The sequence below is a fragment of the Cryptomeria japonica genome, chromosome 2, assembly GCF_030272615.1.
Source record: "Cryptomeria japonica chromosome 2, Sugi_1.0, whole genome shotgun sequence".
In the NCBI taxonomy this organism is placed as follows: domain Eukaryota; kingdom Viridiplantae; phylum Streptophyta; class Pinopsida; order Cupressales; family Cupressaceae; genus Cryptomeria; species Cryptomeria japonica.
In genome coordinates, this window is record NC_081406.1 from 639,242,545 (window position 1) to 639,263,461 (window position 20,917).

Genomic DNA, 20,917 nt, shown 5'->3' on the forward strand with positions numbered 1-20,917 from the left:
TTTTCCCCATCACAACCACAAGAACTCTTTGAGATGTGGGGCCTTGATTTCATCGGTCCACTCAAAGTCAGCTAGCTACACAAGTGTAGATACATTATCATAGCTACTGATTACTTAACCAAGCGGCTAAGGCTAGAGCACTTTTAGATAATACGAGGCAATACAATAAGGTTCATTTATGAGCAAATTGTAACTAGATGTGACATCCTTATACAAATTAGTAGTGATTGGGAGGACACTTCGTGAACCGTGCCTTGTCTGATGATGATTGAGCTCCACATTTTTCATAGTCTTTTAATTCCATACTACCTGAGAGCCAATGGACAAGCGGATTCTACAAACCAAGTGCTTATCTTGGTCATTCACAAGTGCTACGACATTGAAGAAGACTAGGAAGAAAAGTTGCCAGTTGTACTATGGGCATATTGAATGACGTACATGGTCACTATTAGATATACACCATTTCAATTGATGTACGGTCATGAAGCGGTGGTCTTTGTTGAATATATGGTATCGAGTTTAAGGATTGTGGTGGAGAATTGACTAGGAGATATAAAGAGTTTAAAAGAATGTTTTTTCCAGTTGAACAAACTTGATGAACAAAGGGTGCTTTCCCAGTGGGCAACTTTGAGTAATGCAAACACAAAGGAAGTGTTGGCACGACAAACATCTTCGACAAATGAATTTCTTGTCTAGATAGTTAGTTTTAAAATATAAGTTTTAACGAAATCAAACCAAGCAAATTCAAGGTAAGATGGCTTGGCCCCTTTAAAATCCAAGACGTATTTGACAACAGGGCTATCAACTTAGAAACTCTGGACGACACACTGCTAAAAGACAATATTAATGGCTCAAAGTTAAGGCCATACAGGAGAGGAGAGAGACCACAATTGCAATCAACATGTTGGATTGGACAACTTGCATGGATGAACCTATCAGCTAGCTTGGAGCAATATTGGAAGAGAAACCTATCGCTAAGGAGGTTGAAGGAGTCTTCATAGCAAGGATAGATCCACATTTGACTACTTGTCTGCTTGGTCCATCAGCTACTGAGTTGAGTTAAGTCTTTACAAGTGCTCTTGGATAATGTGTGCGCCCTATTCTAGAAGGACGGGTTACATAAACCATGAACCGGATACATACACAATAGATGAAGGAAATGGCAAACAAGAGGTAAAATGTCTGAGATATGCTGATGGAGATGGAGAAGGCCCAAAGCTATGATTTGTATTAATGGTGGAATGCTATGTGGTAGTAGAAAGGTTAGGGTACTTGAGGCCGTAATTGAATATGCAAAGAAACAACAAATACCATCATGCCATTACCTTGCACAAATGGGCTTTGGCGAACTATACACAAACCATTAGGCAACTTGAAAATACAAGGGGAGGAGGTTAGTTGGTACCAATAGCCTGGTGGGAGATTTATTGCTGGTTGTTGAGATTTGGAAAAAGGTATGCCAACATTTGCTATCGTTGATAAAATTTGACTTAGAATACATTGGTTCTTGTTGCAAAAATGAAGAGACCATATGACTCATGTATGTGCAAGCACGATAAGGAAATAAATGTAAAAAATATGAAAGGCCGAAAGAGGAAAATAGAAAATGGGGAAGAAAGTAAAAGGAAAAAGCTTAAAAAATTAAAATGGTGAAGTCAAAAAATATTAAAATATTGACTTCTAAAAAGTATATGGGCCATGTGATTTTTATGTTGGATGGCATAAAAGGGGAGTAAATTATAGTGCCAATTATAAATAGAAAATATAACCAAAAAATTATATAAAGGGACACAATAGGAAGTACGACGATATTATCACTTTAATGTATGGGCTAAGGTTTATATTCAAGGAATCATTCTACACTTTAGTCAAAGCCTATGGTGGTTACTTCACAACATACGACCTCTTCCCAATGTACAACATCCTTTGGATTCCCCCCTTATCTTGGTTGTATGGCACCCTCCGGTCTTGGACATATGACAAGACTCACTTGATGATTACACTCCGGTTAGCACATTCTCATTGTATGACGAGTTTGGCGTCATTCCTCTGACCCACTATATGGTCACTCCATCTCTATGTACAATGACTTGTTTCCTTTATTCGGCTATTTAATTGCTTCATTGAGCGATGGTCAGTCCTTGCACAACGTCTTCCTACCGTACAATGAGCACTCTTCCATTGTACGGTCTACCCTCCATTCTAGTGTATGACCATTCCAAGCTTGCAGTGTATAGGTTGCTCTCACCATTCCCCATATGTGCTACGTACGATGTCCACCCTTGATCTACATTTTATGATGGGGTTGTATGACCTTCACATGGTATAGGGTTAATTTACTTTGTGTAGCGGTATTGGCATTTCATTTGACAAGCACATGAGTAGAGAAAGATTGGTATATCGAGCATAAGGTTGCAAGCCATAAACCTCTCCAATATACGACCACCATCGCTCTTCATTGCTTGCGCTAGACAACATTCTTCAATTGCACGACATTTTGACATTGTACAACCTCTCACACGATTAGGCAGTTATCAATTTTTTTTTTTCAAAAGGTACTACTTATTTAAATTCAATTGTACATTTCTGAGCATATATTTTTCAAATTTGGACAGCAATAGTAGTAAGGGGAAACAATCGATGGATCACTACGGGCTGAGGATTGCAATGGGAAAAAAATAGTAAAGGAAAAGAGGAGGATAACATAGTCGATTCCATGACTTGGGAATTTCTCACTTGCAGTGAATGTCAGACATGGTGGTAGAGTAATCTAGACAATCATGTGTTGAAAGTGGCGCCAACACACAAGTAGACAAAGCCACCCAACTTCCATTCTTCAATTCTTGGGAGTTTGGACCACAATTGAAAGCCATGGTGGCAAATTACAATCGACATTCTCACAAAGTAGTAATCGACTACAGGGGTTGCTCAATTACCATTTCCTTCTGGCTAGTGGACTTCACAAGGGTGTTTGACATCCCATCCATTGGAGCGATGTGTGCAAACTAGAAGGGAAAATTACACTACAGCATAAAGAGGCAGCCCTTCACCAACCGTGTCACCTGACTTAAATCAATAGGAGAAGGACAACATATGGAGTGCTCGGAATAGAGGACTGTGTAAGCACTTGTTGGCCAATGCTGAATGGAAGTGTATAATGGACTTAGTAAAATGTCAGTTGATAGGTGCTAGCCGAGCTTTTGACGTAGCTATATGGATGGATAAATGAGGTAAGTTCATGGCCAACTCCATTTTTTTGGACTACTTTAGACATTCAGGCACTAGCAGGGGAAGAGGCACAACCGACAAGGAAGAAAAGGAAGCACAAGGACATGTCAAGAGAAGGTGAAGATAGTACAAAAGGTAATGATGAGCCTATTGAGCTGTCCTCGTCCACATCGATCACCATACCTAGGGACACATTCCTCAATTTACACTCCTGTTGCATATTCATTCTAACATGCATCTTGTTGCTAAATGCAACTATAATTGTCCCAATGATAGTCACAACAAAAGACCTCATGTGACCCTATAACTTGTATAAGATTAGGAAGCACTCCTCAAGTGACCTCATGTCTTTTAAGCTGAGTTACCGGGTTCGGCCCCCCTAGACCCCTGGTACTGGTCCGGTACGGTCCTGTTCGGGGTTGGGGTCCGGTTCGCCTGTGGTTCGGACATGGTTCGTGGTTCACAGGCTTGGTTCGAACCAGGGCGAACCCAAGAGGACCCAGGGTTGAACCCAAGAGAACCCAAGTCGAACCCAGGGGTCTGACAGCCCAAAAATGGATTTTTTTTTGAATTCCACCACATAAAAAATTAAAATGACCCTAAAAGTGAGTTTTAAAACATTAACTTGGCTCATTTCACACAAGCAACATGACTACAAGCAAGGGGAAACGAAGATGTGGGATATGGAGCCAAAACATACTGATTCGGATAAATTCACTTCTCAGCTTGTTGCATTTGATGACTCAGATAGCTAGCAAACTTAAAGTGCAAGTGCAAGTGTCATTGGCATTGGCATTGATTCATCTAATGCCAATGTCAATGATGAGGAGGAGAATGAGGATGACGAATTAGAGAATCCATTTGATGATCAAACTTTAAATTGTTGAAAGTTGAAACAATGATACTAGAATATTCTATCATTTTGATATTAAACTTGATGTATATGATGCTGTTATGGTATGATCATGATGCTATGATTACAAGTTTATGTTGGTTTTGTTGTTTATATGATGCTATGTGACATGCTAATCTTAATTCATGCTTATAGGCTGCATATATATATATAATTTACATGTTTTTGTAGTAACAAACCCAAACCCCTTTTCAAAATTTTGCCGTACCGGCATACCGGTGCCCGAACCCGAACCGGCAACCTAGCTTTTAAGGTATGAGATATAACACCTGCAACAGCTGATTATCACCTATAGCAGCTTACCTGATGCTCTAGCAGCCTGCACAATTCATGCATTAGCCTCCAGAACAGCTGTAGCACTACTAAGAGTGACCTACAAGTGAATTGATAGTGTGTGTATGACTTTGGAACCCTCCTGATTTGAACTACCCAATCAATTTCCAGTATAGGAAACACAATGTAATGCGTATGATATCTGAGAAACCTCAATAGGAAGATACCCAACTTTCAAGGGATGCTAGTAAGAGATGTATAGAGACACAAAAAAGTTCACCAGAACTCTCATAATGTTTGGAGATGTCCCTGAGATGTCCCCATAGAGGCCTTTGAGATGGGGGTACAATTTTGATCAATAAAATAAGTAACAAGGACTAGGGTACAAGTCTCCTAGTAACTATGAATCACTTGATTGTTTTTCACATTATGAATTGTTTGTCAGGTCAACGTGCTTGACTACTACACATACTTGTGCATTCAACTCTCCCCTTGGGAATTCGCTTAGATCTACTCTTGGTAATGCTTGATTGCTCTTGAATTCCTTTATTTGACAGCACGTGCAATGGAGTTGCGCAAAGTATTCTAAATGCCTTACACATGCAGATATAGAAGAAGAACTAATTCAACTTTGACAGCTTCATAAGAAGGCAAACCTGTCTTAGTAAACTTGTCCATGTATGGGATCCTTCAAAATCAAACTCGGTGTACGGGTTCATATAAAGCTGAACCCATCACTTAGGACTTTATCTTCAATTGTTGCGGTCCCGAGATGTCTGAATCGTCTTTGAACTCCATTAACCTATTTTGTCTATTCTGCATCTGACTATACATCTTTGTCTTCTCCAATACTATTTTGATGACGTTAAAAGCATGTTTCAAGCTCTTCTTTAGGCACTTGAACTAGAAAGGACAGCTGTTCAGCTGAATCAAATGAATTATGACATTTTTAGGATTCAATTAGGTTCAATGTCACCATGATAGAGCATGAGACTATCAAACAGTGTCGATTTCTTCCTTGCAATTCAAGAACACCAAACTTATGTGTCAATTTTTCTCTTGCATAATAAGACCATCAAACATGAATGTCGATTCTGTTCTTGCATTACAATGCCAACAGTTTTGAGCATCTATTCTAATCTTGCAATATGAGATCACCGAACTGTGAGGGTCAATTTGTTTTGCATTACAAGTCTGCCAACTTAAGAATTAGTTTTTCCTGGCAATTTTCTTGTTGACAACAAGAATGAAACAATGACAAGAGACTGCGTGCTTTTAAGAACTTAAAATACTTTGTTTCATGGCAATCTGTAGTTACCACACACATTCTTTGGGAGTTTCAAACTGTTTTGAGGAAGATCAATAACACTTGGAAGATTTGAGCTAAAGACTGCATCTGATAACTTTTATTTTTAGCTTGTAACTTTCTCAAAAAAGCAATATACATCATTGTTTTTAAGTTGACGTTTACAAAAAACTCTGAAAAATAGGATTTGAAAAAAACTATATATAATGTAATTTTAACTTATCCCATGCAACAGTTCATTTCGAGTTTGCAACTTTTTTCTTAAAATTTAATTCAAATAAAAATAGATGTCAATTATGTGTTTCACAATGGTTTTCATGACTGCTAATTTATACATTTTCACAAAAAACCAATCTAGATTATTGTTTCCAAGTTTACATTTTATATTAATTTAATTGTTATCATTCCATGCGACAATTCATTTCTAGATTGCAAAGTTCATCTTAAAATAAATTCAGATTGAAATAGATAGCAATTATGTATTTCATCAATATCCCGTTGAGAGGGTCAGAGACTTTAAAATTGATAGAAATAGTGGGGATTTGAAGTGTTTTGATGAGAAGAATTAGGTTTGGGACCCTCCCTGAAAATTTAGTAAAATTAAACTTTGAGGGTGTATCCTCCTGTGGCAATCCTGACAATGCTGGTGCAGGTTTCCTTGTCAGAGATGTAGGTGGTAACTTTTTGCATGGTGTTCTCTCTTACTAGGAGTAAGAATCGATAATGAAGCTGAATGGGAAAGATTGTGGTTGGCATGGCAATGGCAATTGGTAAAGGAATGCAAATTCTAATTGTGGAAGGGGACCTCTTGATTGTATCAATGCATTGAAGAAAGGCTTATGCCCTAACTAGCATTTTAAGTGTTATGTAGAGGAAGCATTAGCTCGGGGATCTAAGTTTTGTGAAGTTAATACCAACATTGCAGGTGGAAAGCTAATTATGGTATGGTTCAGGATCCCATAACTATGTTATAATTGTCACATTTGTTTGTTTTAGGAGGGATTATATGCTCATTTTCCATCTAAGCTCTAATGATTCACCACCCCCATCTTTTTTAAGATCCTTTGGTCTTTGGGTCCCTGCGGGATGCATTTGTTGAAACTATATGTTATCAATATGTTAAGTGTGGTTTTAATTCCATGCGTATGATATTCTTTGTAAGGTGATCTACATTAAAGTGGTGCATGTGAAGGGTTTATTTGTGCCTATGTGTTTGTTATGTGGATGTATATTTGGTGGCTTGTGGTAGGGTGGTTGTAGGCTGGTGCCATGCATGTTGTCTACTAGGCCTTGGCTGGAAAGGTGATGACATCTCTCCTAAAGGGATTTATCAGTGTTCGAGGGATCCACAACTCAAGGTTTTGTCTTTCATAGTAGGCTTGCTTCCATTTTCAGTTGTAAGGTTTTGACTGTGTGATGTTTCATCAAAGTTGTTCATGGGGAGGATGGTTTAGGTCACTTCAGGTTCATAGAGGCCTTCTCGGTCTAAGGCCATGATTAGACAAGATTTCATTTTGAAATTGACTATGTATGTCCCAGATGCTATGCAGTTGCTTTTGGATCAATTTGAGGGGATGCCACTTTTTGGCTCTTCAACAAAACTGGATGGTAAAGGGAAGAAATTAGGGGGAGGCTCCAACAAGTGGGCTCTTTCGAATGTTGGGGTTGTGAATGAATTGTTGAATGATCTTTGGAAGGAGGTGCATGCATTATGAGCTTACTATTCAGAGATGGGCAAGGTCTTGTTGGGTTTAATGGTTATGCATTGTGGAGGGTTCTTAGAGGTCACTAGCGACTACACAATTCTGGTTTTCTGTGGAAAAATGGCACACTATTGAGGTGGACAACAGAGGTTATTCCTGGAGTTCGTTTTTTGTCTCTTGACTCTACTGTAAACATGAGAGGCAAAAATGTGCTTGGATTGGAGGAATTGGCTAGATGGATTTTTTTAAAGTCATTTAGTGTAGAGTGCTGGAGGGTTGTTTAAGTTGGTTGGTTATGCTTGCTTGGAGGGTTATTTTTTTCTGCTGGCATTCCTGGTTGTGGCATTTTTTTGGCTTTGGAGGCCTTGTTTGGTTCCTGTCATTGGTAGCGGTGGTGGTTCTTGTGGTTAGCAGCTTTGGTGGTTGTTTGTTTTTGCCTTGATTTTGTGCTGTTTCTATTATTTGAGTTTTGCTCAACATCTATATCTATATTTGTATTTTGTATTTCTGTTATGCTTTTCAGCTAGGGGTCTGTATAGATTTACCCATCTAATTATTTTTAAAAACTATGTATTTCAGTGTTTTAATTACTGCATTTACTGCAGCCCCATATAAATCAAGGTCAGAAAATTGCCAATAAGTGCCACTCCCAATGATTTTATAGCCATATCATCCATTCATCTTGTACTCAAGGAAAACATGTGGATGCAAAAAGAAAAAGGTGTGGTGCCTATCAGGCTATAATTCTATCCCTGGTTTTTATGGGTCAGAGCTTGTATACTTTATTCCTTGCATAGAAACATCGAACCGAGTCTTTATCTACTAGTTGTCCTCGAAAAGTAAATTCTTTTCTTGAAGACTTAATTAAAATCAACTAAAGAATTGTTTTTCAACTTCTGTGTCCAGAACAATTCACAGACCATACGACTTTGTTTTGAAGTTACAAATTATTTTCTTTGTCTCTTTTATGGTCCTTTCTGACCTTTGAATAAAATTTGTTTGCACTCAAACCAAGATTAAAAATTCTTTTCTATGTTGCTTGAGATATTATGCAGTTTACTTTTAACAATTATGGAAAGGGCCTTGAATGAATAAAAGATAGTTATAAATTTTTTATTTACTTATGGATTGGCTTGCAGGCATTACTTTATGCTATAGGATTGGGTAAAGGTGCTATTCCAACAGCTGCAGCAGTGAATTGGGTCCTGAAAGATGGCATTGGCTACCTGAGTAAAATTCTGCTATCTAAGTATGGGCGTCATTTTGATGTTCATCCAAAGGGTTGGAGACTTTTTGCAGATATTTTAGAAAACACTGCCTGTGGTATGGAGCTCTTAACTCCTGTATTTCCTCACCTTTTTGTCTATCTTGGTGCAGTTGCAGGAGCTGGCCGTTCAGCAGCAGGTTTGATTCAGGTATCTTCACTTCCAACAATTTGAAATTTAACTACAATTTGTCAATTAATGATTCTGCATTATAAGGTTTACTTTGGTTGTAAAGCAGAGTAGCCTGACACTGTTACTTATGGCATTGATTCAGATTGTACACATTAACTCTCAGCTTGTAGTTTGGTGACCTAATATTTTCAATCTAGTACAATGTGTACTGATTTCTTGTTCAGTAACTGTTAAATTCTTCAACATCCTACAGCTATATCTAGTAGTTAATAAAATAAGGCATTATGTGTGTACATTTTAACATCCTGCTTATGAAAATAAATACATTGATTGAGTACTTTCCTTGTCTAGAAGCCTGTTAGTGGGTATAACTTTTAACTTAGACACCATAAGCCATTCTAATCTAGATTTAACTCTTTCTAAGAATAGCACAAACTTTCATGCTACATGCGATGCAACTAAACTGACTAATGATCATATATAGCTCTCTATATACAAGGGAATGAGGAGCAAGAAAGGTGAGTTTTGTCAACATCAATATTGATATTGAAGACATGAGCAAGCATCCTGGTCTTATCTACATGCATAAGAGATGGTGAGAGAATCATGTAGGTTTGTTAGCCTTAAAAAGATTAAATGTGGTTTTTTATTCAAATTTTGAGAACACAATATTTGATTATTGCAGAGTATGCAAAGGTGTGTTGTGGTTAGTTACTAAATATTTTGTATTCAAATATTGAGAACACAATATTTGATTATTGCAGAGTATGCAAAGGTGTGATGTGGTTAGTTACTATATGTGCCTCTGGGTAAGGCAATAACGAAGAAGAATAATGTAGGTTGTTATAAGCCTCTGGGTTGGTTACTAAATATTTTGTATTCAAATATTGAGAACACAATATTTGATTATTGCAGAGTATGCAAAGGTGTGATGTGGTTAGTTACTATATGTGCCTCTGGGTAAGGCAATAATGAAGAAAAATAATGTAGGTGTTATAAGCTACTAAGTACTTTAAAGACTGTTAATGATATTTCTATTCCACCCTTAAATACCGTGCTACTTTTATAACAAGTGGGAAAAGGAAAACAATACCGATATTGCAGCTTGGAGATCATCATTTGAATGGAAGATGAATAATATACATTAAAGCATTGGTTAGATTAGTGGGATGACAATAGGCAGTCATGCACACAATCACCAATTGCCACTTGTAAATTTCAGATAATGGCATGAAATATCTGTTCAAGGACAAGTGCCTTAAAAGCTATTTACAACAACCTATTTCGTCAAGGAAATGACATAGATTCAACATACAAAAGAAATGACTACAACATTCAATTAAAAAAATATGGTTAATCCATTGATAAAAGTGTAAAGAATGAATGTGAAGCTACCATTTTGGGTTTGGGTATGGGGGTTTGGTAAGTGGATTCAGCCAAAAACAAATGGGTTTGGGTTTGTTTTAGGTTCATCCATACATAAAACATATAAAAATGAGAATTATATACATATTTACAGTCTAAAAAACAGGAATTAAGTTCAGAATTTAAATATATTAAATTAAATTAAATGATATTTAAATTTGAAATATTATATTAAATTAAAAATATTGAAATTTAAATGTAATTGTATTAAATTTTAAATACTAAAATTTAAAGTGTTTGAGCAGTTTGCTTGACTCAGAAAAGAAGCATGCATTTGAGCGAACAGAATTTTTTTATATTTTTCGACACATACAAACTGAAACAAGAATAATTCTTTATTTGCAACAGTGGATAAAGCTTACAAGAACAAGATATACATTTTTCTGACCTCTTCATTACAGATGTCAATCTGAGATTAACAGCAGCAATTACATTCATCAATTTGGAGCAAACAGCAGCAGCACAATATCCCTCAATAAATTTTATAATGCAGTCTATTATCAGAGAAGAGTTGCTGGTGCTTGCTACGACTCAGCTTGAGTCCCAATTCCTCAAGAGTCTGCAATGAAGGGTCTGACTTGAATGCAACTTCAAATCTGGAACAGAGTTTGGGCTACGAACAGGCAGAACTTCATTGGTATGCTCAGGTCTGTAATTTATATTGTAGTGCACAGAATTGATTACGTCTATCTCCATAATAAAAAGCAATCTGAAATTACACATACAGTCTGAAACAATAGTAACCACAAATCTCAATTAACCCCTCTAACTCTATCTGTCCATTTCCAAGTCTTCAACCTAATCGATTCACATTGAAGAAAATAAGCATAGCATGCCCTTTTAAATATGCATATCAGTTATGACTGGAATAATATAATGAACATCAACTGTGATGGAAACTTGAGTCTCAACGTCCCAGGATTTTTGCAAAGGATAACACATCTTGAATGCAAAGTCAATAGCCACGCCCAAGCAGAATTATTCTGGTCACTCCATGGCTCCTATCCAGCTCCAAAAACTTAGAGGGTAACCCCATGACTAGCCAGTGAGAAAACCACGACTTGCAATAGAGAATAAGAATTAATTCCAGCTATTTTAAAGTCTGTCCACTGCTAAGCACGACGAGCAGAATACTCACGACTTAATTACCATCCTTGTTAACTCTAGGCCATAAATATAATCTCCACACAATTTCCTTAACCAACAAAAATAGTCCCAGCTATGATAATGAATGGAGACGCGCAACAACAAATCCACGACCCCTCAAAGCTTCTTAATTCGGCAATTACAATCATAAAGAAATCCCATGATGGTCTCTAATTCCCACACACAAGTAAGTCTTCTTCATATGCCCAGCAAATGAACTTTAAGATATTCATTATATTCCATTCTCATGTAGCGAAAAGGAGCAAATAGACTTTACACTAGTAAAAATAATCTTCAAAATACTTGAAATTTGTCTCTGCAAATAGACTTTACAAATCTCTTGAAAATCTCAATTGATTAATCCAAACTTGAAAATCCTCTTAATGCTCAAATGTGAACCCTGGCTGAGTTCACATCTGAATCGGTACCAAGAACAAGGGTTGTCATCCCAGCTTAATCCTTCAACACCTTGTTGAACCCTGTGTAGAACCACTCTGGTAAAGCAAGAGGGTTTCCGTCCTCAGCTCCAATAAACCTTTGGGGTTTTTGCCCCATAGGTGAGAGTTTGGCTACAGGGACAAATGTTTGAATCTTCGTAGAGAAGACAACAAGATTCTAAATCTTCTGTATTTAACAAATGAACCCTCAACCACCTTTTATAACCACCCCGAGAACTTTCCGGAAAGCGTATTATAAAATCACTTTATAATTTAATTTATCCTTATAATCCATCATTTAAAACTTTCCTTTCTCTTTCCAACGAACTACAATTTTAATTAAAATGGCAACCTTAGTAAAATAAATTAAATATAGCTCAAAATTATACTTGAGCTGCAAAAATGGTTGAAATGCATCAGAATTGAAAATTGACTGCACAAGAGTGATAATGATGATGAATGATGATAGTCGGACCCAATCGGGTGACTTACTATAAATAGATGCTCTCTCCAAGAATCTTGGAGAGCACACACCATAAGCGGAAAATAACCTCAACAAGTGCCCTTTGAGTTCTCTAGGCCATCTGAACTTGCTGGTAACATCAAATAACCACTCTGATACTGTTGACACATACCTAGAAGGACAAAATTAATTGCAAAGCAAGAGAACTTGAAAATGGGGACATTACATTTGAAATGAGAGTTTTATGAACCCAATTTTACTTGATACTTTGGGTCTATAAAATTCAGTGCTTTAGGTTTAAGGCCACAATGGATGTGAGAATCCTAGTAAAATAGAACATAACATAGGTTGGGTTTGGCCTTAATGTGATTTACATTAGCATTTTTCATTGGGACACATGTTAGTATGTAGTTCACTTGAGATATCCATGGTTGGGAGACACTCTTAGGAATCAACATATATGCATGTTTGCGAGGCTAGATTTTAGGCTTCTATGATTTTCCTCACTTAAACCAAAATGCCTCCATTTTTGGCATTACATGAGTACTACCTGCAATCAATCATCTCTTCATTGTGGGGACACCCAAAGGTTAGAGTAGTTAAAGAGCTCATCTAGCACCAACGAGAGATACCCTCTAGGCTCAAGGAAAAACCAGCGATGGGACAAATTAGAATGAAGCAACAAGCTGATCAACACTGCAGTGGAAGGGCTTTTGAAGCAGAAGATTGGGTATTTGTGCAATTACAACCATATATGTGGATGTTAGTGGGACAACAGAAGAAGGATACCAAGCTTACACCCAAGTAGTATGGCCCTTATAAGTTTTTGCGAAGGATTGGTTGTGTGGTGTGTATATTGGAGTTCCCAAGTCAATACAAAATGCATCTAGCCTTTCATGTTTCTTGCTTGAAGAAGGTTATTAGATAGAGTTTCAGCGTAGATTGAGTTACTAGAGCTTGACGAGGAGAGAAAAATGATTTTGAAACCTGAGGGAATCCTTCAAACATGCACTATGAGGTTGTGGATGAGGGTGATCATAGAGTATTTGATCAAATGGAAGAATTATTCAGTCAAAGATGCTGTTATCACAAAAGCTTGCACCCTTGCTGAGCTATCAACTCAACAACCTTGTGAAACATGGAAACAACCCCGAAGTGTGGGACCTTGCATGAGGGGGTTGAATCTCCGGAGAAGGCCAGCTTCCTTCTCAATCCAGGTGTAGGTGTTGAACCAACTCAACACTTCAAAACTAACTCCTAGGCCTATCCTAACAAACTGCAGAGGTAAAGGGAAGAGAGAAATGCTTGAAATAAAAGGAGGTGATACACCAGGAAGAGATTGTTCCTCTTCTTACTCGAAATGACACAAAAAAACAACTAAAACACCCAAGATATGTACAAACTTCAGTTGTATGAGTGATCCCAATGCATGTATGAAGGTTAGAATTCACTGAATGCCAAGAGGGGAGAAGGTTTCCCACAAGTCACACTCAGAAATAAATTTAACACAGCATATATGAGAGAAGAACCACAAAACATACACCTATGATGAAGGTAAGGAAACATACACAGTATACATAAGATGAAAGTAGGCAAGAATGGTGATTTCAATTAATTATAAGGCCAATGGCCAAACTTACAGTTGCACAAATGCAAGATAAATACAAGAGAAGTGGGAGAGCATGGAATAGCTCAAGCCAGCAGGGAGAGAGCCCTTTACAACAAGGCTTAACAACCTTATATAGAAAAATGGTTATAAGAGTGATCATGACCCTTGCATGTCAATCTGGGAATGCAGGGAAGTGCATGCACTTGACTTGTACATGCAAGCAACCTAGCCATACCCACAAAAGGCAATTTTGAGAAGGGTCGATTGGCTAACCTTCCAAAGTCAGAGTATGCGGTCATGACACAAGTCACCACAACAAGCATGGCCCCGTACCTCCCTTGATGGAAATCCTGCCAAAAACATTAAATGCATCCCTGTGGCTCCAAAAAAGAAGGTGCATAAGTCACCAAAACTGTCGGAGCATTTAAAGCCTTGAGTGTCGATCACGCCATCCGGAAGTGTCGCCAGTCGGAAGGAAGTCCGGGGACCTCAAAAACTTAGGTTCCCGAAGTGGGGAAGACAAGGAAAGAACTTTGGAACCTCGGGGTTCCGGGATGGAGAAAAGAGAGTAGCAGGGAACCTCGGAACCTCGGGGTTCTGGAGTTCCAGAAAACTAAAAGAAAGGCTAAGGAAGGAACTTCGGAACTTTGGGGTTTCAAAGTTCTGGGGGAACTAGAGAGAAAAGGCAAGGAGGGAAGGAACTTCGGAACCTCGGGGTTTTGAAGAAAAGAAGGAAGTAAGGCTAGGAGGGAACTTTGGAACCTCGAAGTTCCGGGAAACTGGCAAGGAAAAGGCGGAACTGAGCAAAAGAACTTTGGAATCTCGGGGTTCTGAAGTTCTGGGGAAGGGAAGAAGAAAAGAAAGGAACTTTGGAACCTCGAGGTTCCAAAGAACTAAAAAAAAGGGGCTAAGGAAGGAACTTCAGAACCTTAGGGTTCCGGAGAATGGAAGAGAAAGGGAAAGAAAGAGGGGAACCAAAGGGAAGGAACTTCGGAACCTCGGGGTTTCAGAGAAGGAAAAGCGAGAGAAGGCAAAGAGAAGGAACTTCAGAACCTCGAGGTTTCGGAGAAGGAGAACAGGAGAAGGCAAATGGAAAGAACCTCCGGGGTTCCGGGGAAGGAAAAAAAGGCCAAGGGAGGAACTTCCTCCGGTCAAGGCAACACTTAGCACTTCATGATTCTTCTGCTTTCTCCCTGATCAACTAGGGCAGTCCTGGTCCATGGATCGTATCTCTGATCGGTTCTTACTGATGGACCAAGGGGGTCATAAAATGACAACAGATGCTACGTGGGAAAATGGAGATTTTTGTAAAAGCATCCATAGTTGATCTATGTTGAAGGCAATGCTTCTCTAAAGAGAGTGGGCTGCTATGCCCTTAACCCATTGATTGTATTAGGAGATGTTGTCATGTCCCCTCCTTGATCGTTATATACATCCTAAATAAAGTAATTATTATTATTAATTAATATAATAATAATAACGAATTTTATTTGGAATTTATTTATTTATTAAATGTATTATTTAATTAATATCTATTAATATTTATTACTAATAATATTCTTGAAATATTCAAATAAAAATAAATAATATAAATAATATAAATAAATAAATAAGTAACATTACATATCAGGTTATGGTGATTTCCAGATTACAATGATCATGTCATATTAAATAAATTCAGTAATAAACTATAGTGATTAGCATAATGAGAATCATGTGAAAAGACACGATATTAATTGGAGAACACTAAAACAAAGGTATCGATAGTTATGCATGACCATAATCGGTGAATATCTTAAAGTCTAATAGTAAATATAATAAATAGAATTGATGGCAAACAAAACCATTAAAAAGAATTATTGATGGTTTATTAATATTAAAACCGATAGTCATATTAAAACAAGAGAATTAGGTATCGGTAATTAAAAGTAATAAAACATGACCGATAATTATCGAATTGGTATAATCAAGAGAGATGCATTTATAGTCACGACCTTTGGGTTTCAAAAAGATGTGACCTTTTCATGAATGGTTACATGAAAGATATATAAGAAAATAGAATCAGGTGGAAAAGGGGATGGTGTGTACCGAAAAAAAGAGAAAAAGAAAATAAATATAAACTTTCTTGCAGCACGGATCAGATCAGATCCGAACTTTTATGAATTTAAAGGCAGTAACATCCCTGTTCTGGGTGGTATGCATGGGGGGATGTGTTTAGTAAGTATGCTTAATATATGAGGCACATGAAACCCGATAATGTTGTATGCAGAATGTAATATTAATAATATTATCATAAACTACAAAGATACTAAGACTAAGGCATTCATACTAAACAATTTCATATACTATGGCAGACCAGATTTGACGCAAATCAGATTTGTCTGCCCCTACAGTTACTAAGTGGAATAATGATCGTAAATGGGTAGGGAAAGTAATTTATATTATAGGGAATATAATCTGATTTATTGACTAGTGACTTAGTAAATCGGTAGGGAAAGTAATTTATAGGGAATATAATCTGATTTATTGACTAGTGACTTGGTAAATGGGTCGGGAAAGTAATTTATAGGGAATATAATCTGATTTATTTATTTTATGTGTTTATACAAAGGTTGATTAGTCAACTAATATCTTATAAAGAACTATTCTGTAGTGAAACATATAGTGTAATACTACCTAAACTTAAATATATATATGTATGTATGCGGTATATATATATATATATATATATATATGTATGTATGTATGCAGTATATATGTATGTATGCAGGATATTTATATGTATGTAGGATCATGTAAATGTAGGCTTAATTTATGGATTGAAAAATGATAATGAATTGTAGGATGTTATATGAATAATGTGGCTATATGATGGAGGCTATTGGGAGGAAATTATATATAAATGTATGTATGGAGTATATATATATATATATATGTATGTATGTATGTATGTATGTATGTAGGATATTTATATGTATGTAGGATCATGTAAATGTAGGCTTAATTTATGGATTGAAAAATGATAATGAATTGTAGGATGTTATATGAATAATGTGGCTATATGATGGAGGCTATTGGGAGGAAATTTCCTTAGCCTAATTCAGGGATTATGATAATCCCTGGTAGGCAGTATATACTGAATATCTATATGCATATATATGGCTTGGTTGACTAAGTTCATCCAAGAAGAGGCGGATCTGGCCGGTCTCCTCTGAGGACTTGGATGATGGGATGCATCATCCAAGGCAAGGAATTGACATATGGTCTTCCTTGGATGGCTTGGGTGTAAGAGGTTACATCCAAGACAGGAATCAAATTAACTTTCGATTTTCTGGATGGCTTGGGTGTAAGAGGTTACATTCAAGACAGGAATCGAATTAACTTTCGATTTCTTGGATGGCTTGGGTGTAAGAGGTTACATCCAAGACAGGAATCGAATTAACCTTCGATTTCTTGGATGGCTTGGGTGTAAGACGTTACATCCAAGACAGGTATCGAATTAACCTTCGATTTCCTGGATGGCTTGGGTGTAAGAAATTACATCCAAGATAGGAATCGAATTCACCTTCGATTTCTTGGATGGCTTGGAACCAAGATGGGTTCCAAGAAGGCGAGCTTCACAGCCGCCTAAGGGCATATCTCCGTATGGCATTCGTATCCTTTTTATTAGATAAGAATCGTGATTAGTGTTAATTAAGTATTTTAAGGTTAAATTGCAAGTTAGATTAGTTATATATGTATATTTGTTGTATTCTAACAATCTGTTTTGCAGGATAGTGATCTCTAACTAGTAGGGACATTATAGATGTGTAGCCGATTTGTGGTTAGCATAACCCTTAATTAAGTTATATAATCATTAATATAGTCTTCAATAGGTAGTTTGGCTGGCTTGGTTGGTATCCAAGGCATGAGTATGGTATATAATATTATAAAGGAGGTAGTAAGTGGTAGTTGATCATCATATTTTGACTTGTATTCTTGTTGAAGACTTTTGGAGGTTTTCCTTCTCAAAATGGTTATTTTCCAACTATTTGCTGTTGCATTTTGTAATGTTCCCTTTATGTTAACATTATAATTTAATTAAATGATTAAAATTTAAGTTGTTGCATATAAATAAATTTATTGATGACTTATTTTAATCATTTAATAAGGTTATTAAAGTGAATTATTTTAATCATTTAAAAAGGTTATTAAAGTGACTTTTATGTCAACAAAGAATTAAAAGGGGTCAGTTTATTAATTCCCACTTGCAAAACTAAATATAAAAAGTGCATGAAATTTTAAAAGGGTTTTTGGAAGCTTTAGGGAGTTCTAAAAAAAATGTTTTGAGTCTCTTTTGGGTAGGCTTGGTTTTGTTATTTCTTTTTATAGCTTAGAGAGCTTCTGGCTTTTGTTTGAGAAGCCCTAGTTAACTGGAGATCGAGGGTTTACAAGTAAGCTTATAAATTTTGCAATGTCTCATTTTGAGGCAAATTATGCAAAACATGATTTTAGGTATTCATTTGCATGAATTATTTTGGAGGTTATTAAGAGTTTAATATATTTGAACAAATGTAAAGTGATGAAATGGTTGCCCTTTTGCTTACATTGGCTAATGAATAGTTCGAGCGATTGATTATTGAGGAGAAAGTTTTAATTCTTCCTTGCGTGAGATTAAGATAGAAGATTATTTGCTAAGTTATTATGTAGTTGATTTGAGCTGTAAATTTAATATTTATTGGTGTTGCATTGATTTCATTAGCAAATCAATTTTCTACTATTGCTTTGGACACCCAAAAGTGAAAACTATATGGCTGGGCGTTTTAATTAAAATGTGTTTGGAGGCCGTGGGTTATTCTATACAAGCCATGGAAAATAAATATTTCAGCTGGGTAATTTTAATATAATATGGATGGCATCGAAGGGTTTGGCGTGATGTTATTATGAGGACATTTGGAAGATTATTCAAAACCTTAGAAATCAAAGGCATATCATACTAGGTGAGCTTGGTATTGGAGAATTTGGTTGGTGTGGTTTCTCCTTCAACGGGTCTGTAGAACATTGACATGGCTTTAGGAAATTTTTGATAAATTTTTGTGTGGCAAAGACTGTATAAGGAATGGAATCATGTAAGCAGCTAGGTTGAAATCCCCTTGCAAGTCATGCCATTAATTCATTGGTTGGAGTGATGGGCCTGTAGTTAAATATTTTCCTACCCTAGTGTATTTAAGGTCTCTTGTTGGGCATGGTTTTAGAAGGGTTGTTTTGGCTGTTCTTATTGAATTCATTGTACAGGGATGTATCTACTATCCTTGGCATGAGAGTTAATTGTATATTAGATGATTCTCCTTTGTATGGCATGTGAAATTTTATTCCTGAGTCATGGTCTTGATCTTAATTTCTCTGGCGTGGTGTTTTTGCTGGTTGGGTGTTGGATAGTTCATCATTACTGGAAAGACATTAGTCTAGATTTATCTCCATTTGTGGAGAAGTATTTGCAACTTTTGAGGTATCTGATAGAGTTGGAAAGTAATAGAGCAAGAGTTATACATTGAAGAATGGATGCAACCCATGGTAAGAAGGTAGATTGAGCTCAAAGCCGTTATCTCATATTTGCTGGGGGATGGTGTAGGTATTGAAGTGGACAAAGTTTGTGGCAATCTCTTGGTCTTTCCTTTTGTATGTGTTGTTAGACTTGATAACCAACTTGAAAGGTTTGCAATGCCCAATGCGTGTTATGGTGCTTCTTATAATTTTCATAAGCTTGTTGTAGAGTGGTTTGCACTTATCATTGAATGTGCTCAAGGATTTGAATAACTTTGTCAACTTGCTTTTGAGTTGAAGGAGTTATTGTTGTTGCTGGAGGAATATGATAAGCTACGCTAATGGGCACCAAAGGTTAGAAATAGAGTTGTGTAGAGCTTAGATGTAGTCTTGTTGAATAAAAGACAAACTTTAATCTTAAGTACATTATTTCTTCATGTTGTATGCTTTGAGATAATGCACTATCATCCTATTTATCACTTTTGTTTGTCCATTAGTCTGGGGACAAAATGGTAGATTTGTTCAACCTTGTATGTAGCATAGACCAAAATTCTTTTCAAAAAGCACACAAGAACCTTGTATCTCTATCTAACATGACAGTTTTTGGGATTCCAAAGTGGATCTAGACATGTTGAAAGTGCAATTGAGTCGTTTCTAGAGATTAAATTGCTTTCTTGCAAGGAATTAAAATTGCTATCTTTGAGAATCTACGAACACAATCATTACCATGCTTGGTTGTAGGGTAGCCTAATAGGAAGTCCTTGGAAATAGATATCGAGAATCTCATTGGAACCAATAGAGTTTGTACAAACCTTTCTTGTCGATTAGTTTGGCAATTGCACATGCATCGTAAGACTTGATGTATTTTGTGACATTAAAATTGAGTTGTGGTCAAAAGAAGTACATTTGCAACATTGTAAGAGTCGTTTCAACTCCAAAATGTTTTGTAACCTTGTTGAAATGAGCTTCCCATATCAATTTAGTCTTTTTTCCTCGTGCAGAACGTATAAGTGCCCAAGGTGGAAGAGGAGTCCATCTTGCACATAGAAATCTAGAACTAAATTATTGCGAAGTAACTTTTGATAGATACTTTAAAAATCCTTGCTAGAAGAATACAGTTTTGACCATATGTTGACTTCATGTCCACACGTGTCAAGAATTGAAAGAAGAGCTTGAACTGATAGATGACTCATTTTGTGATTGGATTGACACTTCCCTTTTTATGCTTGCTGTTCAAATGGAATTCCTAAAGATAAGAAGACCATTTTGATTCTGCTCTTGCTGCAACTTGTTCTATGTCTGCAAGATTTTAAGCAACTTATGACCTATGTGGATCACAATCTTCTTGCCCAAATTATAATGCTTGCGACTCTTACATGCATGAGCAATAACATAGAGCTGACAAACATATGTTGGGTAGTTTCTTATTGGTGTGATGAATGTCTTGTTGGAGTAATTAGGACATTTATCTAATTATTTATTAATTAGGTTCTT

General features: G+C 36.7%; 1 protein-coding gene across 2 annotated transcripts in view; it reads left to right on the plus strand.

The window, feature by feature from the left end:
- LOC131055265 (protein root UVB sensitive 1, chloroplastic) overlaps positions 1 to 20,917 on the plus strand; it is a 112,528-nt gene that overhangs the window by 4,913 nt on the left and 86,698 nt on the right. For both annotated transcript variants that reach the window (XM_057989812.2, XM_057989811.2), the window contains exon 3: positions 8,563 to 8,838. In XM_057989812.2, the coding sequence (XP_057845795.1) occupies positions 8,563 to 8,838 (276 nt within the window). The remainder of the gene's footprint in view (positions 1 to 8,562; positions 8,839 to 20,917) is intronic.